Below are 22,780 nucleotides of genomic sequence, written 5' to 3' on the forward strand. Positions count from 1 at the left end.
GAATAACAACACTTCATTCTGAACCGGCAGCCCTGTCCGAGATAAATGCGGTTCTCAGTGTCGCAGAAGCACAGCTGGATTCCCTGGTTCACCTTGTCCTGGCGCCCTTCAGGTGGCGGGCCTGGAGGAAGACAGCGGCACCAGCTTGAGCTCAGCAGCCAGCGGGCTGGGCGCGGGGCGCTGAGGGGTTCGCTTGGGGGAGTGCGCTTTGTGCAAGGCCGGCCCGTGCTGGGTGCTTGCGAGGTGGCGGGTCAGCGTGCGTCAGTGCAGAGCCCGTGAGGCGTGCACAGTGAGCTGGTGTGGCTCCCGGCTGCGTCTCTTCCTCACTGCCCGCTGCGAGGCCCCTGACCCCGGGTTGTGCTGTTAGGGCCTTGGTTTAACTGCCATGGCGGGCAGTTAACTCCTTGTTCTTTCCAGGCCCTTAATGGGGGTTCTTTGTCCTTGCGCCTGGTCGTGGGCTTCACCCTGGCCAGTGCTTGGTCTCTGTGTCTGTGGTTCCTCGCTGTGGAGATGGCGCTACCCGCGTGTGAACGTTTGCAGAGGGACCTTTTGTGCGGTTCTTTTTAGAGTTTCTTTTACTTGGTAAATTTCTGTCTGCTTTTCTGAGTCCTACTTCTGGTACCTGGGAACATGGTAGTGGATGCACTATAAGCTTTGCAAATAGTTGCAGTATTTTTTCCAACATTTTGATACTTACCTGAGGTTCCTGAAGGTGCAGCAATCTGCTTGAAGGCCCTTTATCTCATCCTTGTTTTATTTGGCACCAAAGGTATTTTTCTAGCTCCTTTATTACCTGAGCTGATTATGTGTTGAAGTGGTAATTGAGGTCTTTGAGTGGCTTCCATTCAGCTTGCCTCCAGATATCATCTGGCCTCACTTCCTCATTAGAACATTTCAGAGTGACCGTCTGTGTGTTTCTGTCGACAGTAACCTGATCCATTTCCTTAGAGGAGACCCCTGGGTGCTGGAATCCGTCAGCTCTGCCCCCTTCTCCAGCAGCAGCTCCTCGCTGAGCCAGTCACTCAGGGCGCTTGTCTCACTTTGACTAATCCTGTCAGCTTTCCTGTTTTCCATTTCCACTGGGTCGTGTGCGTGGAGCCATGGTTGGTTTGGTCGAGCCTGGGGTGTCCTGCACTGACTGCCGTGTGCTTGGTGACAGGGCCACAGGAGGATGGTGTGCGGCTCGGCCTGGAGCGAGGACCACCCTGTGTGCAATCTGTTCACCTGCGGCTTTGACCGGCAAGCCATCGGCTGGAACATCAACATCCCCGCGCTGCTGCAGGACAAGTGAGGGCGCCGCCTCGCGCGGCTTCCTTGGTGGCGAGGACCATGACTGCCGGCCCTCATCGTCCTGGGGAGCCGGACCGGATGGCGACGTGCACGCCCTCCCCAGTGTGCAGCCTGCATGAAACGCACAGGGTGCTGTGCTCCCATCCCCCATTGTCGTCTGTGTGTGTGGGCATCGCTGGTCGGTAGGACGGAGCCCCTCCCGCTGCCCGCGTGTTGTGAGTTACTGGTGTGTTGGGTGACAGGAGGGCATTGCGTTCGCGTGAGTGGGAACCGTGCACTCCTCAGGAGGCGTAAGGCGTCTCTGCATCTCTGGAACGGTGGTCCACGCCTGCTGCATACCGGGAAGGTGGCTGATGGGTGGCGGGAGCGGCGTCTAGGGGAGTCTCAGTGCATGCTGTCTGCGCGGCCTCTGCTCTGTTCTGTTACAGTTCTGGGAAGTCAACCTGGATGTGAGAAGTTTGAGAAAAAGCGTAGAATATTGAGTTCACAACATTAGGATGGTTTCTTTTGAAAGGAAAAGTTTCTGCTCTTTTTATAGAAAATCATTTCAACGTGCTGAGGTCTCATGCTAGCAAATCTAAAATATAATGATTCTAATCACTGATTTCAGATGTTAAGCGAAATTTAAAGCACTTTAGTTTATAGCCGCGGTTATAAACGATTTTTAGAAGTTTCAGATTTATCCATTGAATGTGACTTGACCTTTCTGGAAAGCCCTGCTACCTGAAAACAAACCTTATTTATTTTCTACACCTTGGGTTTGCACGTTTCAAGTGGGTTCACTTCCCTGGTGGTATTTGAGAGCCAACAATGCAAATATCTGAGCACTACCTCGAAACAAGTCTTTGGGGGCCTCGGGTTTCACTGTTGCCTGGTTAGCGCCCTCCTGATGTGGCGTTTCACTCAGGAGGCGGGGGAGCCAGTCATGGCCCATGTCGCCGGCGGTGAGGGCTCCCCCTCAGCGGGGCTGGTACCCAAACGCCCTCGGTGCCCCCACTGTCGTGAGCCCGCCACCCTTGCCTTCTGAGGACACCCGGGACCACTGTCTGAGTCGTGTCCCGTCTCGTGTGCTGACCCTCGGAGGCCAGCCGGGAGGGCGGGGGGATCATGCTGCCGTGTGCATGGAGACGTGGGCCGGAGCCTGCGGAGCTGAGGTTGAGGGCGGTGGCTTCCGTGTGGATGTGCCTCACCCGGGGCTCTGCCAGCTCAGGCCCTGCGCCACTGGGCTCAGGACCCTCGGCCCTGAGTGATTAGGCTGATTCTGAGCTGGTTTCCACAGCCTGGAAGGGAACGAGGAGCCAGCAAGAACCAAAGTAAGCAACCCACAGCAGGTGTTTTTGAGCAGCTTTACTTTGAAAGCTCAAGGACTTGTCGTTGGTGAGTCTGGTGTCCCTGGCCGGTGTCTGAGGATGAGGCGGCTCGGCCCTGCTCTCTGCGCTCGGGGCCAGGTGCCTCCCCTGCTGCCCCCGTGCTCGGGCTCCTTTCCTGCTTCGGTCCGAACGTCTGAGTGTCTTAGAATCATTGTTACGAACGTTGGAAACGGTCTACAAGTAGCTCAGCCAGATTTGAGAACCAGGTCTCCACCAGAATTAAAAAATTGGAAGCTTCTAAACGTACATCTGTGCTGGTGTTGAGTTCTGTGCAGATGAGCACGCTCTGCGGGCCGACCTCCTCCGTCCCTGGTGCCTGGGCCTTCTGGGGAGCGGGCCTGCGGCTGTGGCGGCCACAGGGGTGTTTCCAGGAGCCGCGAGGGAGACGGGGGTAGGGATGTGTGTGTGTGTGTGTGCCCAAGCGTGTGTGTGCGCATGTGTGGTGAGCAGCCATGTTGATCTCGTCTGAAACGCTGTTTGGAAATGGGAGTGGGTTTGTCCATGATGCCGACGTGTCCAGAATTTCTTCTAAAGAGAGAAGGAAACGTGTGGTTACTGAAAAGCGTATGTTGATAGAGAATTTCACGAGAGGTACGTTGTTGGACGAGGCAACACACTTTCTCAGCCACTGCACATTCGTTTCTGTAGAGTCAAAATCCTGTACATATTTTGGAATCTGAAGAATCCTATGTAAATCTTCTGTTGCTTAAATCTGTGAAAACCAGGTTTCTTTGGGGAGAACGTATGCATTTGTAAGTGTGTGTAGAAGCAGGTGTTTTTATTGTATCGATGTAATTGTTTTTAAGTGTTCAGTGTCTTCGTTGCAATATGAAATTCATTAAAAATCCATGTTGCGTAAATTACTCTGTAAGTGTTGTGTTACTAGGAGTCTCTTCTTTATTATTTTGCTTTCTTTTTTTTTTTTTTTTTTTTTTTTTAACGTTTTGCTTTGGTAAAACTTTGTTGGTGACCCCCGGGCATCATTGCAATGTAGCAGCAGAACAGGTGAGTTGCAGTGCTGCCTGCTTGAAAAAGCTTAATGTTAGACTTAGAAGGTCAGCTGTGTTTTTATTTTTAACTGTTATGCTGAAATTAAACGGTCTGTGCTCCGCTTCTCTGTTGCTGCATCACCAGCCCAAAAATTTCTGAAGGGATTTAACAGTGCGACAAGACACAGACACTTGTCCCAGTTCCTCAATTTCATGAGACGCTTGTCCTGTGCTTCCTGTAATCAAGCCTGTTTGAAGGTTGAGAACCATCACAGTTACAGTCAGCCGGCTTTCTGTGGGAGGTGCGAGTGGGGCTGCCGTGGCCTGCTTGCCGCCCGTTCTCACCCGTGCGGGTGGGGTGCGTGCTCGTCGTGGGGACTTTGCAGGTGCCAGAGCCCTGCCTACCGGCCCACACGTACCACCGGCCCTGCTTGGACTAGCACGGCTCGCTGCCCGTGGTGCGTGGGCCTTGGGTGCGTTCAGTCCCCAAAGGGTCGAAACTCCCCACAATTACTTCCTCACCTTACGCTTCAGAAACGTGACTATTGTCTAAATTTCGTAATTATGTTCTCAGTTACATTTAGAAGTTAACATGTTAGTGTGAAGAATCAAGAAGGCAAGACTTGTTTGCTTTGATTTTATCAAAATGCCACTGAGATGTGTCTCCCTTACTATCCGTAGGTTTTCTGTTTTACTTAATGAATTAGAAGTCGAGGAGGTCACTCCAAGGATCAGCAGCACCTCAGGTCCACGTGCAGCCTGTGGTGTGTCATCCGTGTTGTGGGAGGGAGCTGAAGATGAAGTCATGCAAGTACTGTGGATTTAAAGTTAAGCTTATTAAAACATTTTTAGCAGTTTTGGGCCAAAACAGAGGTAGGTTAAGCAGCCTTGGCCCTGAGAGCTGTAGGCGGGGTCGGGGCGGGGGCTGCGCTCACAGTGCGGCCCAGGAGGTGTCTCTAAAGAGGTGAGGTTCGAACTGGAGCCTGAAGGTTGCCAGCAGTGTTAGGAGGTGAAGGGATGAGAGGGAGGGAGGCTCCCTCGGGAAGCGTCACCGAGCGCGGGAGTGGGGGTTGAATAGGCCTTGGGAAGAGCAGGTTTGCTCCACGTGTGCAGAATGCACAGGGCACTGGTTCCGTGGGATCCACAGGGCCGTGCTGGGGCGGTGGGACCAGGAGAGCGTGGACGGGCAGTTCCAGTCAGGACGCTTTGTGGGCGCCGTTGCATGCATGCACACGGGTTCCTGGTCACCTGAAGGATGCTTCAAGCGCAGCCTGAAGTGTGTGAGCAGGACCCCCTCCCTACACGGTAACAGGAAGTGTTGGAAAGTTTCAGTCAAGTTCAGAGACTGTGATTTGTAACCCAGGTCGAAGTTAAGTCCTCCCTGGACCGCTGGGCCCTGGCAGGGCCGCTCCAGCAGCACGTCCTCCCACCCAGGCAGTCTGACCCAAACGGAGCCGGCAGATCCTGCCTGGAAAACGTTGGCGCTAGGACTGAGAAGGTCCGCCTCTCTCCATTGGTCCTTCGGAGTGAAAATAGCGCCAAGTGCTTCGAAGTGAGCAGGGGAAATAACTGGAATTCTGTGCTTGGCCAGGCTTCCTTCCAGAGTGAGTGTGGAACAGAGATGACTTGGGGATAAACAGCAGTTTTCACCGGTGCTTCTTCCCCAAGGGAGCTTCTTAAGGAGGTCCTGTGAGAAGGAAAAGCTGCAGAGGAATGGTTTCAAAATCAGCCGACACGCCAGCAGACACCTGTGCCAAATTGTCTGTTTGGAGCTGGTAGTTTAAAATGCTGTTTTTGTTTGGCTTGGGGCTGGAAATATTGATTAACTTTATGTTAGTAAATATTTATAGTGAAGTTTCAAGGGTAAGCACAAAGAAAAAAAACACCTGGGAAAGATAAAAGACTAAAAATGGTTTCTGTCGGAAGCTGGGAAATGAGGTAATTAAGAACTAGGTAGAAGTGACTTTTTACTGCATTTTGTTTTATAGTTTTTAAAATTTCAGAACCACTGAAGTATATTACCTTGTATCTGAAAAGTTTCCACTGTATACTCTCAACAAAAACCCATGAGGGACCTGGTGGGGAAACGTGATGAGATCATCCGTGGGGATATTTAAAACGTCAACAGACTGAAAGAGAAGACAAGTAGAACGAGAGACTGTCCTGCTCACTCGTAGGAAGAGTCAGTGTTGTGAAAATGTCCGTTCTGCCCTTGGAGGAAGGAGACTCAGGGAGACCCCAGTCCAGATCACCCCAGGAGTTTTTGAGGAACTGGACGGTCTGGTTCCTAAATTTATTAGAGCAAAGGCCGGGATTAGCACGTTGCCCAAGAATAGAAAAGGAGGGAAAGGAGGAGAAACGAGCCGTTCCCCCCAGCCCAGCAGGGCTGCAGCCAGTGTGTGTGGGGCCCCCACAGGGCGGGATATTGACCAGGAGAAGAGAGGGGTCAGAATCGGCCTGTGCATGTGTGAAACCTGAACTGTTTCAGCTCATAATCACGGATCAGAGGGGAGAAAGTGGCCTATTGAATGAATGGTTCTAGTGGTAAGTTATTCATGTGGAAGAAGATAATGATTTTGGGATCCCTACCTCACACCGAAAGAAAATGAACTCCAGTTTTTTGTGTTGAAGGGAAAACGTTAACATTAAAAACTTTGTTATGACTTTGTGTTTATTAAACTACCCCAAAATGCATTAACCATACTAGAAAAGATTGATGCATCCAAAATGAAAGGGTCTCCGTGTTAAAGGGCCCCTTGTAAGGTGGAACAACCAGACTTAAAAGCCACAAAGGACTGGCGTGCAGGACAGTGCACAGAATTCCACGTGTCTGGGAGAACTGGGAATTGGGCAGCAGACATGAGCAGGTATGTCACAGAAGAGGAGACTTTATAACTATTGGTTTGGATGTAAAATGTTACAACAAGTTGGAAAACACTGTGTTTCAAGTCTGGGACGTGCGTGCCTCCTTGCTCCAGCAGCCACTAGCGTACAGCAGGAGCCCGGTTTGTTAAAGTGTAATGTGTTTAATGCCTTGCATGTCTGTTAAAATGACGATTCCTGGGTCCAGCCCCAGTGTAGAATCTGCATTTTACACGAGCTTTGTTTAAGCTCCTGCCCAGTGTGAGATCCGCAGTCCTGGAGAACCTTTTGCACGTGCACACCAGGGAACACATGCAGGGTCGTAGCACCCAAGTGGGACCGACCCAACACACATCGACAGGGCCTGGCAAGTAACTCGTGGTACGTCTGCACAGCGAAGTGTCACGTAGCAGACACTGGACGACCCGCATGTGGCCTGTGCAGCCACTCATCTTAGGAATCTGGTGTTGGGTGAAAACACCAGCACGGTGTGAAACCTCGTGAGGCAAGAGCCAGCCCAGCCATACACGTGTGATTATGGCCACGTACTTAGGGCATGGGATGAGAAGCCACCATTCCGCAGGGTCCTCTCCGGGCCAGGATAGGGGTGGGTGGGAGGCTGAGGGCTGGGTCAAGAGGAGCCCAGAACGGGCAGTGTCCAGTTCCTGATGTGGACGGTGGGCACACGAGTCTGTTTTCACACTTCATAACGTAAGTATCTCTACAAATACTCCTGTACTGTGCCTAATCTAACTACAACGGTAATAAAAAGTTTTACGGAGAAATTGTGTGCTATTCCAAAGACAGATCAAGTGATGCTGGTAAAACGGGGGCATTGTAATATTTTGACTACACTAGTTTCAAGCTTATCTTTGAATCATCGCATTTTATTCACTGAAGATACTCGTCATTTTCCACTTAGAAACATGTAGTTTTATCCTAAAATGCCTGGTTTTCAGTATGTGTGTATGTTGCATGAAAGGAAACACAAAGCCAATTTTGTTCCAAAATAATGTTCCTGAAAAAAAATAGCCACCAAGGAAATTGTCAGAAGGCAGTGTGTGAAACTGTGTCAAAATTGGGTTGTCTTCAAATACATTTTTGGAGATCCTAGCTTTAACGTGGGAAGTGTAATAAGGATTTCATTTACCAGGTGTGATCGTAAAAACAATAAAAGGTTTTCTTGTGCTGCTTTTACACAGGGAATGAAGATTATTTCAAATCCAGGAGACAATCCAGAAATTGTGTTGAGCAAAGACCACGCATCAGAATAAGGATTTTTATTCTCACAGTCTGTGTTTTGGGGAAAACAGCATTCGTTTGGCTAAGTGGTTGGGTTCTGGTATATTTGCTAAAAGTATAATCATTTTCTTCAATGCGTATGCATTATTGGTGGCTTCTAACCCTGAACTGATTCTCAATAAATAATATAAAAATGTCCTACTGGTAAACTATTTTTTTCTCAGTGACAAAAGTAACTGTTTATGTTCTATAACCAATCCCTCTCCAGTGTTACGTGAATCTGATTTTTCTTTTTCTAGAAACAACTTTATTGTAATATAATTGACTGAACATGTGAAATACACTGAGCGTATCTGCAGTGTAAAACCTGATGAGTTTTGACATATTCTTTGATGACATCATCACCACAATCAAGACTGTGGTTCTTGTCCAGGAAAGTTCCCAACATGCCTGCTTCTCTGCAGCCACTGGTCTGCTCCTGTCACTAAACATTAGTTTGCACTTTCTAGAACTTTATATAAGTTCAGTTGTGTGGTGCATACTTACTTCTGTCTTTCATTTGGAAAAAACTGTTCTGAGGTTAGTGCGCGTTGCGTGTGTTAGTAATTCCTTTTTATTGCTGAGTAGCAGTTCATGTATGGATGTATCACATTTCTCTGCCTGTGGGAGGAGATTTAGATTGTTTATAGTTTCTGGCTGTTGCAAATAAAGCTGGTATGAACATTTGTGGTAAGTCTTCAGATTTATGTAGACTTTTCTTTTCAGAGTAGAATGGCTGGACCATGTCTTAGAGTATTCTTGACTTTTTAAGAAACCTCCCTGCAGTTTTCCAAGGTGACTGTGCTGGAGACTCTGGTTTCTGCTCTGACACATGAAGCTCCTGGAAATTGTCTCTCCTTCCCTCGTGGCAGGAGAGAAGGTGAACAAACAGCTCCGTGACTTTACTTAGGTCTGTTAGAGGGTGAGGTCAGAAGGCAGACCACTCCTAAAACTGGAGAGGCAGAAAGGCGATCCAGCGTCACAGCTCAGAGGAGCGGCTGCTGCTGGGGCGTGAACTCACCAGGCACTCAATGGTGATGAGCTGAATTGTGGAGGCTGGTGTGGGCTCACTTGAGTTACAGACTCCAGGGGCCACCGCCCTTCACCGTCTTGCTTCCAGGAGCTCCAGGTTCCCATCGTGAAGATCAGAGGAAGGTTCCCTCACCTTTGGCCGTGAGCCCAGAGCCGTCCCCAGCACAAATAGCTCCTCGCCAAGGGAGAGGCCTCACCAGAGCCGTGTCTGACTTGGGGAAGAAGGAGGACTCAGCCACAGGCCTCTAGCCTTCCTGTCTCACATAAGGGAGAAGAAGAACACATGTGCTTGTGAAGGTCACTGGATGACCGACCTAATGCCAGGTCTTCAGAAGGCTTCCCGCCCTGCACCTGACCACCACGTTGAGAGGACTCTGTCAAACAGCAGCAGACTTGGACTCGGCAGAGATGCTAGCGTTATCACACCAGGGTTTTAAAGCAACCGTGATTAACATGCCGAGGGCCCCAGTGGACGGCATGCAGAACCGTTGGGTAGTGTGAGTAGAGGTGTGGAAACCGTGAGAATCAAAAATGCCAGGAATCAAAACCACTGGGCAGGAATGAAGAGCACCTCGAACGAGCCTTTCAGCAGGCTGGGTGTGGCTGAGGAGCGAATCCCACAGGGTACCTTCAAGATGAGTCAGGAGGAACTTCCCACACTGGGATGCAGAGAGAAAACACTGGGGAAAACGAAGCAGCACATCCGGGGTGTTGGGACAATCGCAGAAGGTGTAACATCCACATACGGGAATACCAGGAGAAGGGGGGAGCAGGGAAGAGATCTGAAATAGTAATTGTGGAGAATTTTCCAAAATTAATGACATAAACCACAAGTCAAGAAAGCTGAGGGGATTACCAAGTGGATAAGTGCCAGAAAATCACCACGTGGGTGCGTTACACTCAACCTGCAGAACACTAAAGACAGAAAATCCACTGTATCTACAGACCTCTCGTCAGGAACCAAGCAAGCAAGAAGAGAGTGACATTTAGTGGGATTTTTATTTTTGTTTTTCAGTGTGTGTGCAAACCAGTCATTTTATTGTGTTCATAGAACCTGTGGTCTGGAGTTGAGAAAGGGCTTATGGAAGATGACTGTTTTGTCTTCCACAGTATCTGGGAAGGCTGGACAGCAGGGAGCAACGCAGTCACTGAGTTCTGGAATTATCCGTAGGTATCTTCACGAGTGTGTTGGCACCTGAGCTGGGTTTACATGAAAGTTTGACTCAGCTCAGAAATTGTCCATGTGGACCGGGTCTCCACAGCACAACAGCCTCGTGGCAGTCAGGCGTGGGAGGCACTTCTGTGGTTCTGCGTAGACTGAAGCAGCCCCAAGCCCAGTCAGACTCAAGGAATGTGATGTAGATCCCGCCTCGCAGTGGCAGGGTGTCAAAAATGTGCATTCATCTGAAAAATGCAATCAGCCCTCTTCCAGCAAATTATTTCCACTCCATCCATGTGTAAAATACACTCACCCCTTTCTAAAATCCTCCGAAATTCTGATCTCACTATGGCTTCAAAAATATTTAGTCTTGAAAGACTGTTGATCTAGAATTTGTATCTGGGGAAATTACCCTTCAAAAGTGAAGGAAAAAGAAAGATTTTCTGAGCCAAACAAAAACTGAGGGGATTTGTACATTTATCTTGTATCCTGAGGGTTTTCTAAATTCACCTATTCTGATAGCTTTTATAACGGATTCTGTGAGATCTTCTACCTGAGCGTTCATGTCACTTAACGCTTTTTTCTCCGTCTTGCCTTATTGCTCTGGCTACGGCCTCTAGTACGATGCTGAGTGGAAGTGGTAACGGAGGACCCGTCTTCCTCCTGATGAGGAGACAGCATTCATGTTTCTCCTTCATTGTGGTGTTGCTGTGGTTTCCAAGAATGCTCTTTTCCAGGTGAGGAACTTCCCATCCTCCCTGGCTGCTGGAGTTTTTATCAGGGATGATGTAGGAATGTTTTCAAGTGCTTGTTTTTTGGTGTTTGAGATAATACAATCTTACATATTGAGATGTTGTAATTTTTCTCCTGTTGTTTGTTAACGTCATGATTTACATGAACAGATTTGTAATTGTTAAACCAGCCTTGCCTTTTGGGATAAACCACATGTCGTAATGTACTGTTCTTTTCTGTACTACTGGGTTAGATGTGTTGTTAAGGATTTTGGTGTCTTGTTTGTAAGATTTCTTGTCGGTCTGGTGTCAGTGTCAGTGTACTTCAGACCTCATGGGCCGATTTTGCACTCCTTTCTCAATTTCTTGGAAGGATTTGTGGAGAACTGCTGTTATTTCTCCCTCAAACGTCTGGTAGAATTCACCAGTGCAGCCACGAGGGTCTGGAGTTTCCGTTGTGGGAAGGCTTTTAACTGTAAGTTAAATTTATTAAATAGACGTGAGCGTATCACCGGTTATCGGCTTCTGCCTGAGACAGCTTTGGTGGTTCATGTTTCTCGAGAATGTTTCCTTCATCTGAGCTGAGTTTATCTGCATAAAGCTGTGGGGATGGTTCTCCTGTTAACATTTAACGTCTGTGGAATCTGTAGTGACCGTATTGACCCTCCCTGCAAACTGCTGTTGCTGTATTTGTTACATTTTTACCCTCACGTCCACCCCAGGAACCGTGGCGCCAGCTCAGCTCTCGCTGGCCCTTGGTGCTCGTGGGCGAGTAGGTGATGAGCAAGTGGGTCTCCATGCGACCAGGTGCCCCGCGCCCCGTCGCCTGGCCTCGTGCGCCGACGTGCTCTCCTGGGAGCGTCCACCCCTGGACCCTGGGAGCCCCAGGCTCTCCTCCCGTCCACCCCAAGCCCAGGTGCCACAGCTCCCAGCTCAGCTCTGTCCCCCTTGCTGTGTTCGCCACCCTTTCCCCATCCTCAGTAAGTTTCTCTAAATCTTGGAGAACGATCGTTAATGTGTGAAAGCCGCAGCCAGCGTTTTCAGCTTCTGCCTGGTCGGCAGCCTCTCTGAAATGGTTTATGTGTCGGTGTGGGAGACTGAAGCCCGCGATTTGTCCAGGCCGCACCCCTGACCACAGGCAGCTGTGAGATCCTGGCCCGGGAGGCGGGCGCCGCGGGGGCTCCTGGGCAGTGGCTGCGCCTTGGGGTGGGGGCCTCAGGTCAGCCTCCTCCCCAGCTTGACCTGAGCAGGAGGGGGGCTTCAGAACATCCCGCCACCTCCGCCTCCGCCTGCTCCCAAGATCTCACACCCTCACTGTGGTTAATGGGAAATAAGTGTGGCCTGAAGCAGCTGATGGAGGAGGAGTGTGTGTGAGGACTGCAGGCGGTGGGCGGGCGGGTGCTTTACAGCTGCGGTCTTCACACAGACCTCAGCACACCAGCCGCTGCCCCGCGGGCGACCGTGGGCACCCCTGGACTCTGCTTGATGAAAACGGCCCAGCACCCCAGGGAGGCACAGTCTACTGGGTGTTTTTATTCACTTAACAGAAACATTCACTTATCAGATCTCGCTGAAGTGCAGTTTACAGAACTTAGAGGCAAATTAACATGTAAATTCAAAATTGAAGGTTTTGGATTTTTTTTCTTTACAAATATTACAAATGTACATCCATTGGTGCAGTAGTGCCGTCCACTCATGCTTTTCACGTACATACCTTCACTTAGGAATTACTGTTAAGTTCGTTTTGCTTAAAAAATGCTGCAAGTTAACTGGGCCCTGCTGGGAAAGTCGTTTCCCTTTTGTTCCTGACGCATGTGCTGTAGAGTGACGGAAGTTAGTGCCTGTGTGAAAAGAGGCCCTGCGATCCAGATCGTCTGTCTTTATCCTGAGAGGATGTTCCGTGCCTCCAGCTCTGACTCTGGAATAACAAGGTAGGAAGTGGGTACTGCCTGCACGTCCCTGCAGAAGCGATATTGTTTGGTCTAAATTTCTAGGTATGTGGCATCGGTGTCCCTTTTGGTGGAGGTCGGACAGGGCAGGCCCTGGGGGTCTGAAGGGTCGCTAGCAGGTCCCCCGGACAAGAAGTCAGGGGCCCCCTCGTGCTGAAAAAGCCGTGACCACGGCTCAGCCAAGTGGAGCTCGGCCGACACCTGCCCGAGGTTCACGGGTTCACGTGCCCGAGGCTGGGCCCTCAGTTGCACCAGGGATCAGGAGTTCAGGACGAGGAGGGGAGAGAGGGGAGGGAGGAACAGGGGAGAGAAGTTGGAAGAGGCGGGCAGAGCGGCAGGAGGCCCCAGGGGTGGTGCCCGTCCCCCACCTCCCTAGAGCTGGGGGGGTGCTGTTGGTTCCCTGTGGCCGTCTCTCGGGTGGCCTGCCTCTGTCCGTGCTCCTTCCTTCCCATCCCTCACCCCAACCCTTTACTGGATCTGAATCAGAATTCTTGGGGCAATTGTGCCGAGCGCTCCCGGAACCTGCGGTGCTGCAGCCGGGAGGGACTCAGGACCATGGACAGCGGCCGGCGCCCCAGCTGGCCCCTCCCCACAGCCATCATGTGTCTGTGGGGTCATCCGCCACCAGCAGGACCTGGGAGGGTGGTCACCCAGCCAGGTGCTGCCCCTCCTGAGCCACAGGGCCTCGTGTTTCACTGCACCTTCCAAGACCCAGAACTGGGACAGCCCTTAAAACATGCAGGACTGGGGGTTGGCTGGGTGGCAGGCTCTGCTGAGTGTACACGAGGCTTCTGCCAGGAAAGGTCATAGCCTCAAAGGTGGTTCGGAGAAAGGAAGATTTTCCTAACTTCCCTTTGGTCTTATTAGAAAGTGACATTTATTGTATTTGGGCCAATTAGATGGTTCCATTAGAATGGCTTCTTAAAAAATGGGTATAGAAGTTTGTCTAAATTAAAAATGTCTACTTTATTTAAGTTTCAAAGATCTTTTTAATTTTTTTAAACAAGATACTATAGACACATCTTGAAATTTTTAATCTAAAAATAGGATTTCATCAAAATACTCTAACTGTTCTGTCCTGGGCATTGACATGCCGTGTATTTGCTGTTTATGGCTCTCCAGTCTTGATAAACACTGTACCCCCCCCCCCGAAAAAGCATTTACCTTTATTGGTAAGAACAGGTTTCAGTGAAAAAGAAATTATGTGGGGAAAATACGAGCTGTGTTTGCTTGAAAAGAAACTCAAGCTGGCGTTTCTGACCAACAGCGGACATCACAGCATCGGTCGTGGCGAGATGGGGGTGTACAGATGGGGAACCGCAAAAGCAGAACCCAGAGAGACCCTAAACACAGGAGGTCGCTGTCATTCGTCACTGGGGCCGTGGGCTGTCCTGACCCTCTGCGGCCAGTCCTGCACGGAGGCTCACACGGCCCCCGCTTTTTGGCTGAGAACCGGGTGGGGAACCTCGCGCTGCTCTCCCCGAGGGAGCAGTGCGTGCTTGGGAGGTGGACAGAGGTGCTGTGGATTTTATTTTGACTCTCCTGGGAGGAAGCTGAAAGCAGAGGATGCTGGGCCCGCGGGCAGTGCAGCACAGAGGTGCAGGGTGGTCATTTTGAGGCAGATTCAGTGGACGGGGTGGGGGCAGCCCCCCTTTTGTTGGTTCCATCCTGTTTTCAGGGCAACTCAAGTGTGTTCTCCTTACAGAGGCCTCGGGTGGTGAGGTGCGTGTGCTCCTCTGCACTCTCACTGATCTTTCTAATTAAAAGATTCAGGCAGACCCCCCGAAGCAGTCTGGGGCTCCCGTGGGACTTTGGAGCAGAGCAGATGGGCCTCATCCCTGGGCGGACCTGACTGGAGCCCTGTGTTCCAGCCCCGGGACCTGCCTCCTCTCAGCCTCTGCTCATCCCAGCCCTCCCCCTGCCTTTACCCTTCTGTGCCTGGAGCTCGAGGTCCTGTCCTCCCCTGCTCTCTCTCCGTCTCCCCCTCACTCAGACCCCCGCATCCGTGGCAGAGCACCAGGCCCTAGGGACTTCCTGCTGCACTAGAAACCCTCCCCCGCAGGCCTGCTCTGCAGACCCTCCCCTCTGGGTCCCTGCGAACTGGACACACCAACCCCTGCGCCAGTGCTTCAGACGAGAGAGAGCAGCCAGCCTCGGGCCGGGCCCTGTGGGAGTGTTCACTGTGGGTGGGCGGGCGCCTTCCGCCCCTTGAGCCCACCTGTTCCTGGCTAACCCCCCCCCGCCCCCGGGGCAGGAGCACGTGGACAGAAAGCAGGGCACACGTCTCCACGCAGCAGCTCAGAGCGCTGGTGAGCCGAGGTTCCGGGCACAGGTTTCAGCCAGGGCTTGACTGTGCCTCCAGCGCCAGTAGCTCCAGACACCGGTGTCCAGAGCGTCTCAGTCACAGCCAGCCCTCACGGTCGTTGGTTCTCTGAGCTTCATCCTGGTGACGCGTCAGATTGTCAGAAACTGACAGACAGTGGCCTTTTGATCCTAGCTTTTGTACTGAATTAAGATTCTATTTTATTTTTAAAATTTTATGAAAGATTCGTATGTCATCTATTTTCAAAAACATTTTTGTATCTCTTGAAACTATCCTGAAGAAACTGTCTACTTCAGAGCTGTTTTCTCTTCTAAAAGCAGTGGACTGGTGAGTCTGACCTTGTGCTGAATCTGGGGGCAAGTTTGTTTCCTTACTGGTCAATCTACTTGGGCTCTGGTAACAAGTGCCTACAACTCACCCTGTCTGGCGTTTGCCCCTTTGTTATGAGAGCTGTAATGTGTCCTTGAGTGTGTACGCGTGGTGACATGCTGGCGTCCCCTGGGTCAGGTGAGGGGGCCTGTGTCCCCAGAAGGATGTGCGCCCGGGGTGGCTGGCTGGACTCCAGGGTGGCGGCCTGACGCTGTGCTGTTTAGCGCAATGGATCAGATACGGACCTTTTAGTTGGAGGGACGAGAGGCAGGTTAGCTGGAGTGTGGAGCCAGAAGTGAGTTCTCTGCAACCAAGCGCCTCGAAGCATGTGATGGACGGGGTGTGACCGGGTGCTGCCCCGCTGCGTGGACAGGGCGCCTGCACCGGCCCCAGGGCTAAAGCCCAGGCGGCCTGTGCCCGGCTGTGTGTTGGAGGACCTGACGGTGGCAGCGCCCTGCCTCTGGCACTTCTGCGGCTGCTCTAAGTGAGCTTTCTTCGTCGTGCGGGAGGGAGCAGAGAACCCCTGGGACCAGGGAGCTGGGGGCTCCTTGGGCCTGAAGGGAAGGTTGTGTGTGTTTCTGTGCTTGTTCCCTAATAAAAGTTTGATCAGAAAGTCAGGACTCAGTCTAGGACTCTGCTTACTCGTGACCTGGTGGGGTCACAGGTCCTTAGGCTGTAGAGGACCCTGGAAGCTCAGACCTCGTCCACGGCTGGCGGGCCGTTACCTGCCAGAGGAGCAGCTGTGGGGACGCGATGGGCCTGTCCCCGCGACGTCTAGCAGTGGTGTCTTCACACCCTGGACCTTGGCCCGTGGGTGCTCTGGGAACAGTTCCTCTGCTCTGCAGGAACGGTCTTGTTCTCTGGTTCTGCCTTGGGGGTCCTTTAATATTGTGTATCTCAGACCCTCTTGAAAGGACATGGAATAGAACACTGAGTGGCCATGAGCTGACAGCGCGCTCACTGGCTTCTCTGGGGGAGCCCATGGCTTCTCTCTTCACTTGTGGCTTATCCTGAATATCGTGTGCGCTTCTGCATGGTTGAGCGGGAACCCGGCACCGGAGGTGTGTGGGGGAGGGGGCGTCGGGGACGGTGCCGGATTCACTCTTCCCACAGGAGCGCTCCGCACCACCTTCCAGGTGGCCACTCAGACCCTGCAGCCCCGATGGAAACTCCGTTCGGCACCCGGAGGAGGCAGTCCCTGGTACCTCAGGCGGGCGTGGTGGCTGCCTTGGTCCCAGCACCCTGGGAGCAGCCGGCAGAGGAGCAGCACGTGCCTAACTCAGGGCTGGCTGCTCACCGAGCTGTGCACACGTGTGTCTTTCTGGGACACCAAAGGGAAATGAATGCACGAACGGACCAGCCCCGTCCTGACACGCCCCACACACCCACCCTCGCCTCGGCCAGAGTGGGCCCGGGTCCAGAGACTCAAAGAGTTAGTAGAAACTGGTCCTGCTCTGGTGGCTTCCTCACCCAGGTGCCCAGGCCTGCCTTCTGGAATGCCTTGAACAGCTGCTGTTTGACAGACTGGTAGGTGCACGCCCCCAGCTTGGCCTCACAGTACATGGACGGCGTGTCCCCGTGGCTTGGGATCCGTGTGCTCAGCTGTGGGATAAAGGGAGAGAGATGGGTGAGCCCCTGCTGGGAACGGGGTCCCCCAGACCAGCAGGACCCGCCGAGAGCGGGGCCCCCCGGACCAGCAGGACCCACTGGGACCGCGCTGGAACATGCTGAGCTGGCACTGGCTCCTGGCCCCACCGGTAACTTTTCCTTCTCTCTTCCTTCAGACGGAAGAGCAGCGTCATAGTGACATGTACCTGTAATTTGCTAAGAGCGTAGCTTTTAAGTGTCCTCCCCACACACACACGGATGGCAGCGCTGTGGTGGTGCCAGCTATCATTTCACAGTGCACCAGATTATCAAGTTGTGCACCTTAAATATATACGTTTGTGTGTCATTTATGCTCAGGGAAGCTGAAACAAAAGAAAAATATCTATTCTCCCTAATTTGACCTATTGATAAATAAAATCACATTTAAAACTCCCCTCCCTGCCACCAAAAAAAAGTAACTATAGAAGTTTCCAGGTTCTGTCCGGCAGTCCTGTGATTCCTCAGAAAACCTAGTTATCAGGGGACCGTGCTTCACAGGAGGTGTGATGATTAACGCAAAGATAAGCACGTAACCTGCTGCTCCTACAAACACAACGCGAGCTGCACGGTGGGAAGGAGGGGCTCAGGTAGAGCGGGGGTGGGGCCGGGGAGGCCTGGGAACAAAGGTGGGTCAGGGTCGGAAACAGGCGGCTCTTGAGTTACCTGCCAGCCCGGCAGGGGGACCAGGAGGTGCTGTGTGCTCATCAGGGTCCTGAGCTGAGCAGGACGTGCTGGCTGGTCCGTCTCACTCACTCACTACTGGGTAACTGGGGTGAACCTAGCTTCTCAGCATGCATGTCTTTATATCTGAACTGGAATGATACTGACGCTGAAGTCTGTATGGACTTTCTGAGCGGGTGGCCCTGCCCCGGCCACGGCACCTCACAGTGAGCTCCTTTTTCCACCTGTTCCTGGGACCCGACTGCTGCTCGTCAGGGGCCGCCACTCAGAGGAGCCGCACCTGAGGCCCAGGGAGTGAGCTGAGGACACAGGGACCAGTTTTGCAGCAAGTGTCACCCCCGCTCAGACCCAGTGGCGTTATTCTGCCTTCTGCACCCTGCCCCCCACGAGGCGCACCCACCTTCCCGTGGAGCCGCGCCCACCGGGCGGACAGCCTGCGCTTGCAGAGCCGGGACGAGCGGCCGCAGCTCCTCTTCCCTGTGGTGGCGTCCACCACCTCCACGTCCGCAGCGCCCACCACCCAGTTCACGCTGAAGTGCGGCGACTTCCCGGGCTGCCGGGCCTCGGCCTGACTCACTCCTGGGGAGGGAAGCGGCGAGGCCGTGAGGTGCGAACACCCCTGTCCCGGGCGGGCCGTGCGGCTGGGGCTCACGTCCCAGGAACCTCCACCCAGAGAAGGATGCGAACGGACCAAGACCCTGGGCTGACGGGGCCCGTCCTCATCACGTTCAGGGAAACGCTTTTGTGGTCTGAGCACAGAGAACACGGGCATGTGCCCACCAGGGTCCCCCAAGAGAAGGTCCCTGGAGAAGTGGACCCTCCGATCCCTCAGCACCGGCATTGCCTCCGTTCAGGGTCCAGGGTCTGCGTGGACGTGCGCAGGGTCCTCCACAGACCACCTCCCTCGGCCGAAGACCCTCCAATCTGCCCCGAACCCGAGAGCAACCAACCCCGCCCAGTCTCCTGCCGGTGTGTCCACGAGGAGAGATCACGCTCGCGTGCGGCGCTGCAGTGGTCCCGCTGCCAGGCGTGGTGGCCTAGAGGGCCGTCGCCTCAGCTCAAAGCCTTAACGTGATCACACCTGCAGAGACCCCTTTCCAGGTAAGACGTCTGCAGGTTTTGGGGGAGCAGGACCCCCCGGCACTGTGCTCCTGGCCTGGTACCGCCCCTGCCGCTGCCGCTCAGAGCCACGAGGGAGCATCCATGACTTGCCTGGCAGATGGTTTTATCAGTGCTCACCAGCTGCTCAAAGATGCTTTACTCTGAGAAAATCCCCTTCTACCTTTTTTAAAGATATGTGTGTAACAGACATGACAGCATTTCTTTAAGTATCTGTGGGCCCACTTTGTCTAAGATGTGATTCACTCTCCCCACACGAGATGTGCACACGACATTCACGGGTGTCATTTTCACGGGAGCTGCGGCAGGGCAGGTCTTGCGTTACAGGGCGGCCCCGCGTTTGGTTTTGTGGAATAATGAAGCAGTTTCCAGGTGCACTTGGAATGGAAAGGCGGCAGGAACAGGAGGGCCGCCCGAGTTTATGCGCTGCCCCCACCCTGCGGGTCTCCGGGGCTCGCGCGCACTCGTCACACACGCCACACCCACAGATGCAGACGGCACGTCACAGGCCACGCCCCACGCTCCCCTCACTCTGCGCACACACTCCCGACGGACGTGGGCCGGTAATACGGACGGATGGATCGGGGTAGCTAATCCTAAGTCTGTGTTCACATCATTTTCATGAGCGTGGGCAGCGTCGTAGTAACAGTGACTTCCTAGCTGTGGTCCTGTCTGAATGCAGCACGTACAAGGGATGATACGCAGGGGGCAGCGGGGCCTGGACCGTGAGCTGGCTCAGTGTGCGGCACGTGTCGTTCTGCGGTCCCGGGAGCTGCAGGTGACACAGGGGAACGCTGTGCAGGGCCAGGTCGGGCTGAGCAGCAGTGTCTGAGCAGGGGCTGGGGCCTCCACTTCCGATGAGGGTTCCCCTGATGTTCGGAGACTTCCTTCCTGGAGTCAAGGGGCGTGACCTGATTTGTGATCAGAAATGACTGAGGTCTGTGCTCCTTGTAGTTTAACGTGCACGTGCTCCCAGGACGCTCCAGGAGATGCGCGCGTCCCTCCACGGCAGGAAAGTCGAGTGCTCCCTCCTCCAGCCTGGTGGTGGCGTCGGTCTGGGCTCCCGGGAGGACTGTCGCTATTTCAGGAGATACAAGGCAAAGGGACTTGGGCAGAATGTGGCTGATTTTGCTTGAAATCACATATGTCCACTGTCGTCACGTCTAGGGTGCATTGAGGCCAGGCTTCTCACCTGGTGGGGGTACATGCCCCCCCCCCCCCCCCCCGCTCTTGGCCCCGCAGTGTCTGTCTGGGGCGTTTTTATTATGCACAGAAACATGGTGTTTCGGGGGCCCTGTTTCTCTGGAATGCTGTCTCTCCTCCCCTGAAGGATACTTTCACTGGGTGCAGGGTTTTGGTTTGAGATTAATTTTCCACAGCATTTCAAAGACGTCATTTCCTGTTTTGTCCTCTGAGGTTTAGCCATCAGTCTGATCTCACGTCTCTGAAGTTGACTTGTCTTTTCTTTACTGGCAGCTTTTATGATTTTCTTTTTATTCTTGTTTTTAGCAATTTTGCTGCTGAGGGAGGACTGGAACATTCTTCCTGGGGTGCAGCACGCTTCTCAGGGTCCTGGGTCGGCGTGTCCCCCGTCCTGGGGAGTCCTCAGTTCTCGTGTCCGTAGTACAGCTCCCACTCCGCTCTCCTCTCTTCCTCTGGGACTCTGTCCACACCCTTGTTAGACTGTCTCACTCCGCCTCTCACCTTCCCTTTGTATTTTCTCCTGTTTCCCTCTGCAGTGGTCAACTTTGTGTATCAACTTGGCTAGGCTGTGGTGCCCGCTGCTTGGTCAGACACCAGCCACATGCTGCCGTGAAGGTAGTTTTGATGGGTTGACACTTCGATCAGCAGACTTTGAGAAAAGCAAAGACCCTCTGCTGTGCGGTAGGCCTCGTCTAATCAGTTGACGACCCTAGGAGCCAAGACCGAGGTCCCTCGAGAGGAAGGAATTCTGCCTCCAGGTGGCCTTTGGGTGTGGCTGCAGTAGCAGCGTGTGCCTGGAAGTCCAGCCTGGCTGCAGATCTCAGACCTGACAGCCCCGCAGTGGTGTGAGCCAGCTCTCCGAGACAGGCCTCTCTTTCCTAGCAGGAAGCTGAGTCTGGCCTGTTGGTCCTGAGCTCTGGAGAACCTCGACTGAGACTCCCTGTCTCTGTCTCTGTGCTCGTTCTGGGTATTCTCTTCAGAATAATGTCCCAACATGCTAATTCTCTCCTCGGCTGTGTTAGCTTGCCTCTAAGCCCAGCCTTTGTTACACAAAATGTTTTATTACCTTTATTTCTGAAATACCCATTGGGCCCTTTTTCTGGCCCCCCCCCCCATTTTCTGTCTTGGGTTTTCAATCTCTTTTACCCTGTTGGGCAGTTACATGAACGTCTGTGTCTGAGAACTGCAGCCTCTGGGGCCAGGGGCTGCCTTCACCATCCGTGGTTCCTGCTGGGTCTGTCTCCGCCGGCACCAGCTTATTTCCGTTCTGTGCTGGTGCTTACTGTTCGTGCACCTTTTCTGTAGGATTATTTTAACCTGACTTCTGGTAGGATCATCTTAATCTGAATTCAGGAATGAGATCATTACAAGCTGGGCTCACTGGGTCCAGATTCATCCTGACTGACTTGGTCCGTGCACTGCAGTGGCCGCCCCACTGCTGCCGGAAACTGCCCTGAAAGCTCCTCCAAGGTCCACCTTCCACCTCTTCTCTTTCCACCCCTGCATCCTCAGGGTGTCCTCAGGTGTCACCTGGGCCCTCTGACTTACAGTTGTGGGCTACTTTCTAACCCCTTCGCTTTAATTTTCTGTCAAGCATTTGTATTTTGTCCGCCTTCTCCCCACTGGAAGGCGTCTGCCTCGGGCGTGGGTTTTCAGTCGTTTGGTTCACTGCCCTAGTCCAAGTGCCGAATTGCGCCTGGAGCATCGTACGCGATCAGCACGTACCTGCTGAGTGATTAAAGGCATGCAGGGATTGTGGTCAGCGTCTTAATGTTTGGACAAAGTAAGTGTGTTGACAGCAGGAGTGTTTTCCTTCACAGGCAAAGTTCTCAGGAGGAACATCATCAGGTTTGGTGTTCAGTTCTGTGAAACTGTTCCTTACAGTCATGGTAGAAATTAAGTGAAACTTAACTAACAAACGCAGTTTTTAAAAGAACTCCCCAGAATACTACAGTAAGATTTCCTGTAATTTTAAATTTACCCTAAGCTACAGGCCGCCTGATTTGCGCAGGGATGTGTGCGGTGGTGCACAGAAACGTGTCATTAGGTGGTTCTTTGTTAAGCCTGACTTTTTTGATCTGCATGCAAAGATATTACGGTTACTTTTAGATTATTCTAGCAAGATCTATAGGGATTTTGTTTTCTACCAGAAATTCCTGCAAGGACACCGGACAATAAACTCCCGCCTCTCATGGCCTAGGACAGAGGCGTCCGCTCAGGCATTTTTTTGAAGCTCATGGTGCTTTGTCTGAAACATTTATGAAACGTTTATAGTTTATATTGCTCTGTGTGTAACATACAGACTACTGTCCACTGGCATAAAAGAAAATCTCTGCTGCCACCCGCACTGGGTTGTGTTGCAGGGCACCGTTAATGATAATCAATTGCAGAAGTTTCTCCCGAGCTGGAGTCCTGACTCCACATCAGATTCTGCAGCTAGCTGGACAACATTTTAGAAATTTAAACGCGCACAGAAACGTGGATGACGGTGGCCGCAGATCTCCTTGCCCTGCCGTCCCTGCAGAGACGTGGCTAGAGTGTGACACGTCGGTGGTTTGGGGCAAAATTTACAGGCGACTGTTGGTGGACATTTCAATAAACATCAAACTTCTTTCCGGCAAATTCAGGTGCTTAGCAAACACGGAAGTGGGAAACGGGCCCTGAAACGCCAGCTTGTCATTTTCACTATTTCAGGAAAAAACACACCGTGAAGCAAGACAGCCGACTCTCTTCTCTGTCACCAGTCCTGTACTTTTCATCACGAATGTAAACTGA

The 22,780-nt window shown here is 52.5% G+C and overlaps 2 protein-coding genes across 12 annotated transcripts in view; one reads left to right on the forward strand and one right to left on the reverse strand.

Annotated features, from left to right (window-relative positions):
- Window positions 1-3,523, forward strand: part of WDR37 (WD repeat domain 37) — a 46,771-nt gene extending 43,248 nt beyond the window's left edge. For all 10 annotated transcript variants that reach the window (XM_032473742.1, XM_032473748.1, XM_032473747.1 and 7 more), the window contains one exon: window positions 1,160-3,523. In XM_032473742.1, coding sequence (XP_032329633.1) covers window positions 1,160-1,409 — 250 coding nt within the window. In that variant the 3' untranslated portion in view covers window positions 1,410-3,523. The remainder of the gene's footprint in view (window positions 1-1,159) is intronic.
- Window positions 3,524-13,632: 10,109 nt separating this feature from the next.
- ADARB2 (adenosine deaminase RNA specific B2 (inactive)) overlaps window positions 13,633-22,780 on the reverse strand; it is a 382,017-nt gene continuing 372,869 nt past the window's right edge. For both annotated transcript variants that reach the window (XM_032473756.1, XM_032473757.1), the window contains 2 exons: window positions 18,084-18,262; window positions 13,633-16,957 (listed from right to left, as the gene is read on the reverse strand). In XM_032473756.1, coding sequence (XP_032329647.1) covers window positions 16,781-16,957; window positions 18,084-18,262 — 356 coding nt within the window. In that variant the 3' untranslated portion in view covers window positions 13,633-16,780. The remainder of the gene's footprint in view (window positions 16,958-18,083; window positions 18,263-22,780) is intronic.

The sequence above is a fragment of the Camelus ferus genome, chromosome 35 (genome assembly GCF_009834535.1).
Source record: "Camelus ferus isolate YT-003-E chromosome 35, BCGSAC_Cfer_1.0, whole genome shotgun sequence".
Taxonomy (NCBI): domain Eukaryota; kingdom Metazoa; phylum Chordata; class Mammalia; order Artiodactyla; family Camelidae; genus Camelus; species Camelus ferus.